The sequence below is a fragment of the Moschus berezovskii genome, chromosome 2 (genome assembly GCF_049115385.1).
Source record: "Moschus berezovskii isolate FMDL1 chromosome 2, NW_MosBer_1.0, whole genome shotgun sequence".
In the NCBI taxonomy this organism is placed as follows: Eukaryota; Metazoa; Chordata; class Mammalia; order Artiodactyla; family Moschidae; genus Moschus; species Moschus berezovskii.
In genome coordinates, this window is record NC_142461.1 from 57,249,423 (window position 1) to 57,262,333 (window position 12,911).

The 12,911-nt window shown below is 37.0% G+C and overlaps 1 protein-coding gene across 6 annotated transcripts in view; it reads right to left on the reverse strand.

The window, feature by feature from the left end:
• The window catches only part of GLS (glutaminase), an 85,292-nt gene that overhangs the window by 36,423 nt on the left and 35,958 nt on the right, over nucleotides 1-12,911 (reverse strand). For 5 of the 6 annotated variants that reach the window (XM_055398844.2, XM_088828773.1, XM_088828779.1 and 2 more), the window contains 3 exons: nucleotides 9,764-9,830; nucleotides 9,167-9,217; nucleotides 5,828-6,004 (listed from right to left, as the gene is read on the reverse strand). In XM_055398844.2, the coding sequence (XP_055254819.2) occupies nucleotides 5,828-6,004; nucleotides 9,167-9,217; nucleotides 9,764-9,830 (295 nt within the window). Of the gene's footprint in view, nucleotides 1-5,827; nucleotides 6,005-9,166; nucleotides 9,220-9,763; nucleotides 9,831-12,911 lie in introns of all 6 variants that reach the window. The other variant, XM_088828780.1, reaches the window with a different exon arrangement.

The window sequence follows — 12,911 nt, forward strand, 5'->3', positions numbered from 1 at the left end:
AATGCACATTTCTTGCTTTAGTTTTTTTTGTTGTTGTTGTTGTTAATGACTTATAGCGTGCATGTGTGCCAAGTCACTTCAGTCATGTCCGACTCTTTGCAACCCCAGGGACTGCAGGAACCATCAGGCTCCTCTGTCCATGGAATTCTCCAGGCAGGAATATTGGAGAGGATTTCCATGGCCTCTTCCAGGGGATCTTCCCAACATGGGGATTGAACACACATTTTCTGTGGCTCCTGTATGGCAGGCAAATTCTTTACCACTGAGTCACCAGGGAAACCCCAATGACTTATTACTTGCTGTTTGTTTATTTTAGACTAGGGAAATCATGTAGACAAAAAGCAAATTTCGGTGATTTTCTTATCCTAGTTCAAAATGGGTTGTAAATCAACGGAGACAATGCACAACACTAACAACACATTTGGCCCAGGAACTGCTAAGGAACATACAGTACAGTGGTGGTTTAGGCAGTTTTGCAAAGGAGATGAGAGCCTTGAGGATGAGGAGCACAGTAGCTGGCCATGAGAAACAGACAATGACCAATCGAGAGCAAGGTGACAATATACAGCCTTGACATACTCCTTTCCCTATGTGGAACCAGTCTGTTGTTCCATGTCCAGTTCTAACTGGTGCTTCCTGACCTGCATACAGGTTTCTCAAAAGGCAGGTCAGGTGGTCTAGTATTCCCATCTCTTTCAGAATTTTCCACAGTTTATTGTGATCCACACAGTCAAAGGCTTTGGCATAGTCAATAAAGCAGAATCAGATGTTTTTCTGGAACTCTCTTGCTTTTTCCACGATCCAGCAGATGTTGGCAATTTGATCTCTGGTTCCTCTGCCTTTTCTAAAACCAGCTTGAACATCTGGAAGTTCACAGTTCACGCATTGCTGAAGCCTGGTTTGGAGAATTTTGGGCATTATTTTACAAGCATGAGATGAGTACAACTGTGCAGTAGTTTGAGCATTCTTTGGCATTGCCTTTCTTTGGGATTGGAATGAAAACTGCCCTTTTCCAGTCCTGTGGCCACTGCTGAGTTTTCCAGATTTGCTGGCATATTGAGAGCAGCATTTTCATAGAATCATTTTTTAGGATTTGAAATAGCTCGACTAGAATTCCATCACCTCCACTAGTTTTGTTGGAAGTGATGCTTCCTAAGGCCCACTTGACTTTGCATTCTAGGATGTCTGGCTCTAGGTGAGTGATCACAATATAATGATTATCTGGGTTGTGAAGATCTATTTTGTACAGTTCTTCTGTGTATTCTCGCCACCTCTTCTTAATGTCTTCTGCTTCTGTTAGGTCCATACGATTTCTGCCCTTTATTGAGCCCATATTTGCATGAAATGTTCCTGTTATCTCTAATTTTCCTGGAGAGATTTCTACTCTTTCCCATTCTATTGTTTTCCTCTACTTCTTTGCACTGATCACCGAGGAAGGCTTTCTTACCTCTCTCTCCTTGCTATTCTTTGGAACTCTGCATTCAAATGGGTGTATCTTTCCTTTTCTCCTTTGCTTTTCACTTCTCTTCACAGCTATTTGTAAGGCCTCCCCAGACAGCCATTTTGCTTTTTTGCATTTCTTTTTCTTGGGGATGGTCTTGACCCCTGTCTCCTGTACAATGTCAAGAACCTCCATCCATAGTTCATCAGGCACTCTATCAGATCTAGTCCCTTAACTCTATTTCTCACTTCCAAACAGGAAAAGGAGTACGTCAGGGCTGTATATTGTCACCCTGCTTATTTAACTTATATGTAGAGCACATCATGAGAAACGCTGGGTTGGATGAAGCATAAGCTGGAATCAAAATTGCCGGGAGAAATATCAATTACCTCAGATATACAGATGACACCACCCTTATGGCAGAAATTGAAGAACTAAAGAGCCTCTTGATGAAAGTGAAAGAGGACAGTGAAAAAGGTGGCTTAATGTTCAACATTCAGACAACTAAGTTCATGATATCCGGTCCCATCACTTGATGGCAAATAGATGGGGAAACAGTGGCAGAGCTTATTTTTGGGGGCTCCAAAATCACCCAGGTGGTGACTGCAGCCATGAAATTAAGTCGCTTACTTCTTGGAAGAAAAGTTATGACCAACCTAGCCAGCATATTATAAAGTAGAGACACTACTTTGCCAACAAAGGTCTGTTGGTCAAGGCTATGGTTTTTCTAGTAGTCATGTATGGATGTGAGAGTTGGACTGTGAAGAAAGCTGACTGCTGAAGAATTGATGCTTTTGAACTGTGTTTTGGAGAAGACTTTTGAGAGAGTCCCTTGGACTGCAAGGAGATCTAACCAGTCCATCCTAAAGGAAATCAGTCCTGAGTGTTCACTGGAAGGACTGATGTCGAAGCTGAAACTCCAATACTTTGGCCACCTGATGCAAAGAGTTGACTCATTTGAAAAGACCCTGATGCGGGGAAAGATTGAAGGAGGGAACACAAGGGGATGACAGAGGATGAGATGGTTGGATGGCATTACCGACTGAATGTACATGAGTTTGGGTAAACTCCAGGAGTTCATGATGGACAAGAAGGTGTGGCATGCTGCAGTCCATGGGGTCGCAAAGAGTCGGACACGACTGAGTGACTGAATTGAACTGAGAGCAATCTTCAAAGCTGATCCTCATAGCTACATAAGAAGTTGCCCAAAAACTCAACGTTGACCATGTATGGAATTCGGCATTTGAAGCAAATTGGAAAGGTGAAAAAAGTTTCATAAGTGGGTGCCTCATGAACTCACCGAAAATGAAAAAAATTGTTTTTTTTTTAAGTGTCATCTTATTCTACCCAACAACAGTGAATCATTTCTTGAACGGATTTTGACATGAAATGAAAAGTGGATTGTATATAACAACCTGTGACAACCAGCTCAGTGGCTGGACTGAGAAGAAGCTCCAAAACACTTCCTAAAGCCAACCTTGCACCACAAAAAGGTCATGGTCACTGTTTAGTGGTCTCATGCCAGTCTGATCTACTACAACTTTCTGAACCCTGGTGAAATCAATATAACTGAGAAGTATGCTCAGTAAATTAATGAGAAGCACTGAAAACTGCAATGCCTGCAGCCAGCATTGGTCAACGGAAAGGGCCCAATTCTCCTCCATGACAATGCCTGACTGTATGTTGTACAACCAAGGCTTCAAATTTGAACGAAATGGGTTACGAAATCTCGCCTTATCTGCCATATTCACCTGACCCTCGCCAATAGACTACCACTTCTTCAAGCATCTCATTAACTTTTTGCAGGGAAAACACTTCCATCAGCAGGAAACAGAAAATGCTCTCCAAATGTTCATCAAATTCTGAAGCATGGATTTTTACACTACGGGAATAAACTTATTTCTCATTGGCAAAAAATGTGTTGATTGTAATGGTTCCTACTTTGATTAATAAAGATGTGTTTGGGCCTAATTATAATGACTTAAAATTCAGGGTCCAAAACCACAATTACACTTGTACCAACCTAATATGTACCAATACATCTGTAATATAGTTAATGAAAAGACAGTTACAAAACACTTGGGATATATTTAAATATGGAAAAAAATTTTGAAAGATATATTCTAAGGAATTTAACTTGTGCAGACATTCACATTTTTATTCTTTTCGTCTATATTTTCTAGTTGTTCTACAGTAAACATGTATTGTTTTTAAGTATAAGTTATTTTCAAAAATACACTTCATGACTAAAACAATGAGAAATTATCTCTTCCAAGATGATTCTCTGTGGTATACTGGCAGAGAAATTCTAAAGAATAGAGATAAGATGGTACTAATCCAAATTAATCATCTTCAAAACATTTAAGTTTATGTAAAATTTGACACCAACTATGATAAAAGACAAAATTACTGTCATCAGGACAGTGTTTTACTAACGCTTTACTAACAATTTGGACCTCTTACTAGAAGTAATCTTGCACAAAGTAGTAAAACAATTTGGACCTCTTACTAGAAGTAATCTTGCACAAAGTAGTAAAACAAAATAATCACCTGAATGGAACCTACTAATTTACAGCAAATACCAGGGACAATGGAAGAGATGTAGTAAGCAAAATCAATATTCTGACAAACTACATGAAAGATGATCCAGTTTTGTTTTGTTTTTTTTTTCCATTTAAAAATAAGAAAACAGAAGTAGGTTAAGGGGGAGAGTATAGATTTTTAAAAAAATAATAAAGAGACAATGTATGGATAGCCCTTATTTGCATTCAAGTGAAATATACTATGGGATAATGATTTTTAAGATAATCCAGATAATCTGAACACTGACTAAACTTTCAGTACAGTCGATTTACAATGCTGTTATCTTCTGCTGTACAACAAAGTGATTCAATTAAAAATATACATATTCTTTCTCATATTCTTTTCTATTATTGACTAAATATTTTGATGATATTAAAGGTTAAAATCCCTTTTAGGTTTTTATAGGTAATAATGTTGCTGTGGATTTTTTAGAGTCCTTATCATACAGAATTACATACTTAACTATGAAAAGGGTAGGGGAAGTAGGTGTAATAACGATGAAATAAGACTGCTTATGTATTGATAATTACTGAAGTTGAGTGCCAGGTACATTTATTTGTTTATTAAAGAATAGTTAATTTATAATGTTGTGTTAGTTTCAGGTATACAACAAATTATTTAAGACATACATATAGTAAGGCCCCTACATACAAACCTTCAAGTTGCAAGCTTTCAAAGATGTGAATGTGCATCTGATTCCAGCAAGCAGCCAGAACCAGTGTCACCAATGTCAAACGTGAGTGAAATTATAGTTTGCCCTCTATCTCCTACTGCCAATGATCCTTCAGCTCTACCATTTCCCACCTCCTCCTACAGTAACTCTTCTTGCCTGTTCACTATACGCCAGCCCCTGTATGCTAGCTGTTGTACTGTACTATTACACTTTAAAGTACTGTACTGTAAGATTAAAAATATTTTCTGTTTTTTATGTATTATTTGTATGAGAAGTATTATAAACCTATTATAGTACAGTATTATATAGCCAAATGTGTTACTTGGGTACCTCTGCTAACTCTGTTGCACTCACAAATTTGCTCCTGGAACAGAACTTGTTCATATGTAGGGGACTTACTGTGTGTGTATATATTTCAGATTCTTTTTCCTTATATGTTATTAGAAAATATAGTTCTCTGTACTACACAATAAACAGGTCCTTGTGTCTGTGCGGCTATTTCTTTGTTCTGTATACAGTTTCATTTGTATGTTCTTTTTTTTAAGATTCTATAGAAAAGTGGTATCATATGATAATGCATCGATTTTTCAATGCATTTTTCAATGTTTAACATTTTCAAAATAAAATTTTAGGCATTACAACTTGATACAGAATGAAGAGAAGTCTCTAACATTTCACAAGTGGCAAATGCACATCAGAGCTCAAAGGAATATATTTTTAAGTTTTAATTTGAATACACTTTAAATCCTTTTTAACATCTATGGTTGTAAACAAAGATGCTGAACACCACAGTTATGCATGCACTCTTCCTGAACTTAAAGAATTCCTGAGGTACCTAATCACCACAATATAAACTACTAGTAACTAAAAGTAAAGTCTATACTAAGCTTCTACAGTGAAATGCCTTAAAATAGAAGTGAAAAGGACCTATAGATTAAACTCGAATTCTTAAGAACATGTCATAGACTGCTTAACTCTTATTTCTTACTAATTCTGTAACAAATTAACCTTGAGAACAAGCCTCTCTCTCAAAAATTAATGCACAGCTCTAGAGGCAAAGTTCAAATTGCATCTTAAACTAGTCCAGACTAGTTTCCTGCCAGAGAAATTAAGATCAAACAATTACTTACATGGAAAGCAAACTGCCCTGAGAAATCATACATGCCACAGGAATGCATCAAACTGAGTGTATTTCGAACTGCTTCAGGACTCAGTACTCTTTCACCAGTGATTGGGCAGAAGCCACCATTAGCCAGTGTTGCTGCCATCACACTAGCTGACTCACAAGTTACTTCAATGGAGCATAGCTAAAAGGAAGAAAAAATTAAATTCTAAAAATTTAGACTCACATTATTTTTAGTACAGTTGACCTCTAAGACAATCTATTTTAGCTAGTATTTCATAGAGATCTAAAATCTTTTTCCAAAGGGATAATCTGATGTAATTACACAAAGATTTAAATTTGAACAATGTTCCAGCCCCTTTAACGTTTCTCCTAATTCACCAGTTATTCAGTCTTTCAACGGCAGAGCTAGAATAGGAAGAGCCAGACCTTTAGCACTAAGAACTGTAAATTGCCTCATGTGTGATATTCAAGCTTGCTTAAATATTAATGCTTTCTGTAGGATATATAAACATCCGTTCCGTTCCGTTGCTCAGTCGTGTCTGACTCTTTGCGACCCCATGGACTGTAGCCTACCAGGCTTCTCCGTCCATGGGATTCTCCAGACAAGAGTACTGGAGTGGGTTGCCATTTCCTTCCCCAGGGATCTTCCCAACCCAGGGATCGAAGCCGGGTCTCCCGCATTGGAGGCAGACGCTTTAACCTCTGAGCCACCAGGGAAGCCCATATATAAACATAATTATTTTTAACTCAACAGGGGAAAAAGAGGGATGACCTATTTTAAAAATAAAGCAACATACATCAGTATTGATAGTCAGCATCTACATAAAAAATTGCTACTTTAAGGAAAAAATTGTCTGACATCTCGCCTATAATAAAGCTCAGTATCCTCATATGGCAACACACAACGGATTCAGGAGAAAAATCTCAGTTCCAGCCTGAATGCTCTGTGTGCCGAAACCAAATTTGTTGTTTTTACACTGTTTATTAACATTCAAATAGCTATTTGATATTGACTATGATTGCTGGATATGGCATAATGAATTAAAAAAAGCAAAGTCCAAGTACACTGTAGGGTAAAATTTTTGCATTCCAATATAATCAAAATAATGGAAATAGTTTACCACACCAAATCCAAATTTACCCACAAAACTAAAACAATAAATAAATGCTGCTTTAATTTCATTAACAGCGACCAAAACTGAAGTGAAAGTGGACGAGGAAGAGAAGATACAAGAAGAAGACAAGACTGAGTTCTCAACTTACAATATTCCTTAATCATATGTCAAGATCTATCAGAGGCACAAAAGGGTTTGGAAATAGCAACAAGGGAAACTAATTAACTGCAATGAGTAGGAGATGATTAGGGGCCACTTTTTAACTGGTTTTTACTTTTGCCTCATTATATTAAAACCCCTTCTCTATTTCTCCAAAACTACAGAATCTACTTATAACACAGACCCACACAGCAAAGACTTACAGTAAAGATGATTTAATTATGAAAAGCTTTCTAAAAGAAAAAATATTTGAACTCAAATGACCAATTCCTAATTTATAATTAGTATTAATGAAACTTTTGTTTGTCATAAGGTGATACTTTCAATTCGACAAAACCGAATTTAAGAGTACTATCCTGGTATCCTGACAGATGTTCAGTTAGATGCAGTCCTTCTCCAAAAGAGCAATTAAGTTTTCCATAGCTGTCTCCTGATTTCTGCCCTGAATTACTAGTACCTAAGCTATAACAGCCTTGACTTGGTTTTTCCCGTGGTCATGTATGGATGTGAGCGTTGGACTGTGAAGAAAGCTGATCGCCGAAGAATTGATGCTTTTGAACTGTGGTGCTGGAGAAGACTCTTGAGAGTCCCTTGGACTGCAAGGAGATCCAACCAGTCCATTCTAAAGGAGATCAATCCTGGGTGTTCATTGGAAAGACTGATGCTAAAGCTGAAACTGCAATACTCTGGCCACCTCATGCGACGAGTTGACTCACTGGAAAAGACTGATGCTAGGAAAGGTTGGGGGCGGGAGGAGAAGGGGACTACAGAGAATGAGATGGCTGGATGGCATCACCGACTCTGTGGACATGAGTTTGAGTGAACTCCGGGAGTTGGTGATGGACAGGGAGGCCTGGCGTGCTGTGATTCATGGGGTCGCGGAGAGTCGGACACGACTGAGCGACTGAACTGAACTGAACTGAAGCTATAACAGTCAAATATGTGTACCAAAGGAAAAGAAATTTTAACATATGGAAGAAATCCATATAGGCTAGGGAAAAAATAAGGGCTACTGGATAAATATGACACTGAACTTAATATAACATTTTATGGGCTCAAAAAATTTCATATACATCTTATGAACTCATCAATGTAATGCAGGAAGTTAGATCAAGTTTATGCCACAGATAATGAAACCAGGGTTCAGCAGCTAAAACTAAGTCACATGGCTAAAAAGTGGCCAGGTTAGAGTTTGATTTTCTGTTGACAGTCTGGATTCCCAAGTCATAGTTCTTCACACTGGGCAGGTGACAAGCTGAGACCTGGACTTCTATCAAGATCTACTTCAATATCAACTTTTCTTATTTATTCTTTAAGACTACCAAAAGGTTAAAATTAAAGAAGCTTAAAAGGTAAAGCCAGGCAAATGTTAGATGAAACAGAAACTAACAATTAGTTACTATGTAGCTACTAAGTATACTACAAACTCATTAGAAGCACCAATGGATTGTTTCTTGGTCTTATGGCTAAAATCAAGCGTAGAAGCACCAACGGTATTAAATCTGTAAGAATGAACTGAAAACATGACAGGAGGAAAAGGATTCCTTCTTCTAAGGAAGACTATCTTAACTTCAGTTCTATACCACAGAAGATATTTAAATGGTCCTCTCCCCCATGAATATGGAAAGCTACTTTACTTATTAGAAAATTCACTATGTGACACTGTAGAAATGAATTAAACAAACTGAGAATATGCCACTTTCGAATGCTGAATGTGAACTTTTTGATAAAGAAACAAGTAACTTCTTCAAAGAAAAATTTAAAACTAAGAAGACAGTGCTCAGTTTATAATAAAGAGAAGCAATTGCTGGAGCTGTACATTAGTTTTCATACTCCTTAAATATAACGTTTTTATAGAAAAAAACATTTCTCTGTTACATTCTGAGATATTACAGTCATTTAACTTTTTTCTAAAGTTAATGGGAAATGACTTTCTCTCGGCCTAGAGCCAAGATATCAGAGACACCTCTATTCTGTAAAATGTGACACATTATATACATATATACATAGTTATACACATATATACATATCCACTTATATACATAGTTCAAACAGTTAAAGTAAGTTACCTGGAAATAGAAGTCCAATATACCAACCATGTCTGTGCCTTCTGGGAAACACTGAAAAAATAAATAGGCAATTGAAAACACAGGCACACAGGAAAAAAATGCACACAAACAAGATACATGGAGATTAAATTCAAAATATACACACATCTCATTCTAATTGAAAACAAACTAGGACACAATCTATAAAAGAGTGCAAACACGAAATGATGAAGAGTAAGTCAAAATAATATCACATATATATTTCAAGATACTAGTTTAACTGACAATAATAAATTGATTCATTATTCATGAACCAAATTACTGGACCAGACACTTAAAATTTTAAAATTAAGTATAACCAACAACAGTCAAGGATTATACTTTTGAAAAATAGACCAATCCTTATGCAAATCTGCATTAATGTAACTAGGCAAATATTTGAATGCTACCAAATACAACCTGCTTGAATAATATTAATACTTTGATAGTATTAATTCTAGAGTTTTGTAAAAACTGCATATTAGTTGTAGGTAGTTATTTAAAAGCTATTGTTTTTAGTATACTTCTATATTTTATTAAATAAAAGAATAATCTGAAAAAGAAGCAAAATTCAAAAACCTTTTTTTCCTTTAAGTAATATCCTATTGCAAAATTTCGATCTCCACTTTCTCTTTCAGACTGAAACCTAGAAGAAAAAAAAACACATTTGCTCTATTTATATACCTTCTGTAAAAGCATGATTGTTCCGTAGGTTAATCTGTATAGCAAAGTGCAGAATAAAGAACACTGACCCTTAGAAAGAGTCAAGGCTGCTAGGTTCTAGTCCCAGATCTGTCAACAGGTCAGCTATGTGACCTTAGGCATGTCATTTAAGTTAACAATTCTTTCTACATTTTTTCCCAGCTGTAAAAGAACTGAAATGAACTAAGCTCTTTCTAGTCTTCATATTTTGTGACTAAAGAAGCTAATTTTTAAATTACCAAATATTCAATTATTAAAATTTACTACTAGTATCTTCTGGCTCCCCTGAAAGAACAGTAGTCAATTTCAATTGAGGGCATCTACAGAAATTTAACTAAGAGAGACACATGAAATGGGCCAAACAGCATTTGCTGGAAACAAATTTCTGGGGAGTCTGGGCAGTGGCAAATAATACACAATATGAACAAAGTTATAAAAGACAGGACTTCACTGAAGGATTCAAATATTCTGATGTGTCTGGGACACAGTTTCACGGCAAAGAGTGGAAAAATACCAAACCAACAAAGGAGACTAAAACCAAATTATCAAGATTCAGTTCAGTTGCTCAGTCATGTCCAACTCTTTGCAACCCCATGAACCACAGCACACGAGGCCTCCCTGTCCACCACCAACTCCCGGAGTCCACCCAAACCCATGTCCATCGAGAAGGTGATGCCATCCAACCATTTCATCCTCTGTCGTACCCTTCTCCTCCTGCCCTCAATCTTTCCCAGCACCAGGATCTTTTCCAGTGAGTCAACTCTTTGCATCAGGTGGCCAAAGTATTGGAGTTTCAGCTTTAGCATCAGTCCTTCCAATGAACACCTAGGACTGATCTCCTTTAGCATGGACTGGTTGGATCTCCTTGCAGTCCAAGGGACTCTCAAGAGTCTTCTCCAACACCACAGTTCAAAAACATCAATTCTTTGGTGCTCAGCTTTCTTTATAGTCCAACTCTCACATCCATACATGACCAGTGGAAAAACCATAGCCTTGACGAGATGGACCTTTGTTGGCAAAGTAATGTCTCTGCGTTTTAATAAGATGTCTAGGTTGGTCATAACTTTCCTTCCAAGGAGTAAGTTTCTTTTAATATCAAGACTGATAAATGCTAAAAAATGCAATGGCTCCTGATTGCCTACAAAATGAAAGTTTGAACGCTTTCAAAAGTTACCTTATCAGGTCTACATTTTAGAAGGTTAATTCTGCCATTAGTTTGGGAAAGGAGAAAAAGAAAGGATGAATGATTTATTAGGCGATTAGTGTAATGAAAGCTACAGGAGGTCTTAACTAGGCAGTGATGATAGGAATGGAAGGAGAGGTACGATCAAACATAAGAGCACTTGGACAATCTTCCCACCTAATGGGAAGAGGAAAAACAGGGTAAAGTCTGGTACGAATCCTAGATTTACTAGCACAGTCTACAGAAAGGATGGCAATATCAACTGACATGGGGATCCCTAGAGAAAAGAGCAGTTTGGGAAGTACCACATTTATCTGTAGTACATTTGAGAGCTCAACCTTGAAGAGTTCAGAAGGCTGCTGCTCAAAGAGGAACTGTATGTGACATTCTTATTACTGATCATGTGTGGACAGCTCCTTCTAACTGCACATCTGAATATTTCCATGGTCAGAAAAACAATGCTGGATATGACAAAGTTCTTAGAAATGAACCTGTCAACTTGCCATGCTTGGCAACTTGCCATACAACATTGAAAAAGTAATCACTATAGTACAGAGAAAGGACTAACTGTATCCAGGAATGATCACAGTGCCTAACACATAGTTCTGTTCATCAAACATTGTATCAGGTACTTACTATCTACTAGATAACAGGAATACAGAAATGATTTGGAAGACACTCTATCCAGGAATTAAGGAGGTCAAAGTCTAATGGCAATGATAAGGCAAAAAGAGACAGAATCGTAGAATAAGTTCAATAAAATATAGCAATATGAAAGCACAGAAGAAAGGTGAGATGAGATTAATAAAAAAACTTCCTGGAAAAGACACTTAAGCTGATGAATAAAAGTTGGTAAGGCAGACAACATGAAATACAAAGCAACACCTAGTTTAGTTTTCATGACAAAAATGTTTAAGCCTTGTCTAATCACTAGGAAACAATCCTATTCAAAATGGGGAATGCCAATGGGCCAGATCTGGTCCCTGCTTTTATAAATGAAGTTTTTTGAAACACATCCTCACAGTGTTTACTACTTGTTTTCCTACTAAAACAGTAGAACTGAGTAGTTGCAACAGAGACCATATGGCCCACAAATACAAAATATTTACTATCTAGTCCTCCTTCACAGAAAAAGTTAATTTATGTTCCACTGGCAAGACAAAAAAAAAAAGCCATTTAATAAAATTTTAAAAAGCAAGGGTCTGGGTTAGGAGGACTGTTTCATTTTAAAAAGACAAAAAACTACCTCACATATATGTATATTTATATAATGCACACGTATGTCTGTGAAGAGATGCACACTTATTTTAAACTGTTCATCTAAGGAGAGAAACAGGTTGAGAAAAAAGCAAACGAGACAAAATACTGATCAGAAAATATAAGTGAAAGAGTCCAGATTTTCATTATTTGTTGTTTCAACTTTTCTATAGATTTCTAAATTTCAAAATAAAATGTTGGGGCAAAAATAAAGTTAGCCAGGCACAGAGAGATTACAAGAGGGAAGATATGCATTACAGGCAAAGAAAAAATTGAGAAAATGCCAGTCACTTGACATAAATTTAGGGTCTCTTCTAATTATATGCTTTCTCACAAGAAGTTTATCAAAACTAGTTAAAGGTTTTTAAGTGTTCTCCCTCAGGTGATTTAGAAATCACGCATTTCTCTCTAATGACCAAATTCTAAGTATTTATTCACTGATCTGTGTGTGCGTGTATGCGTGCTAAGCTCTTTCAGCCGTGTCTGACTCTTTGCAACCCTATGGACTATAGCCCAACAGGCTCCTCTGTCCATGGGACTCTCCAGGCAAGAATAATCGGTTGCCATGCCCTCCTCCAGGGGATC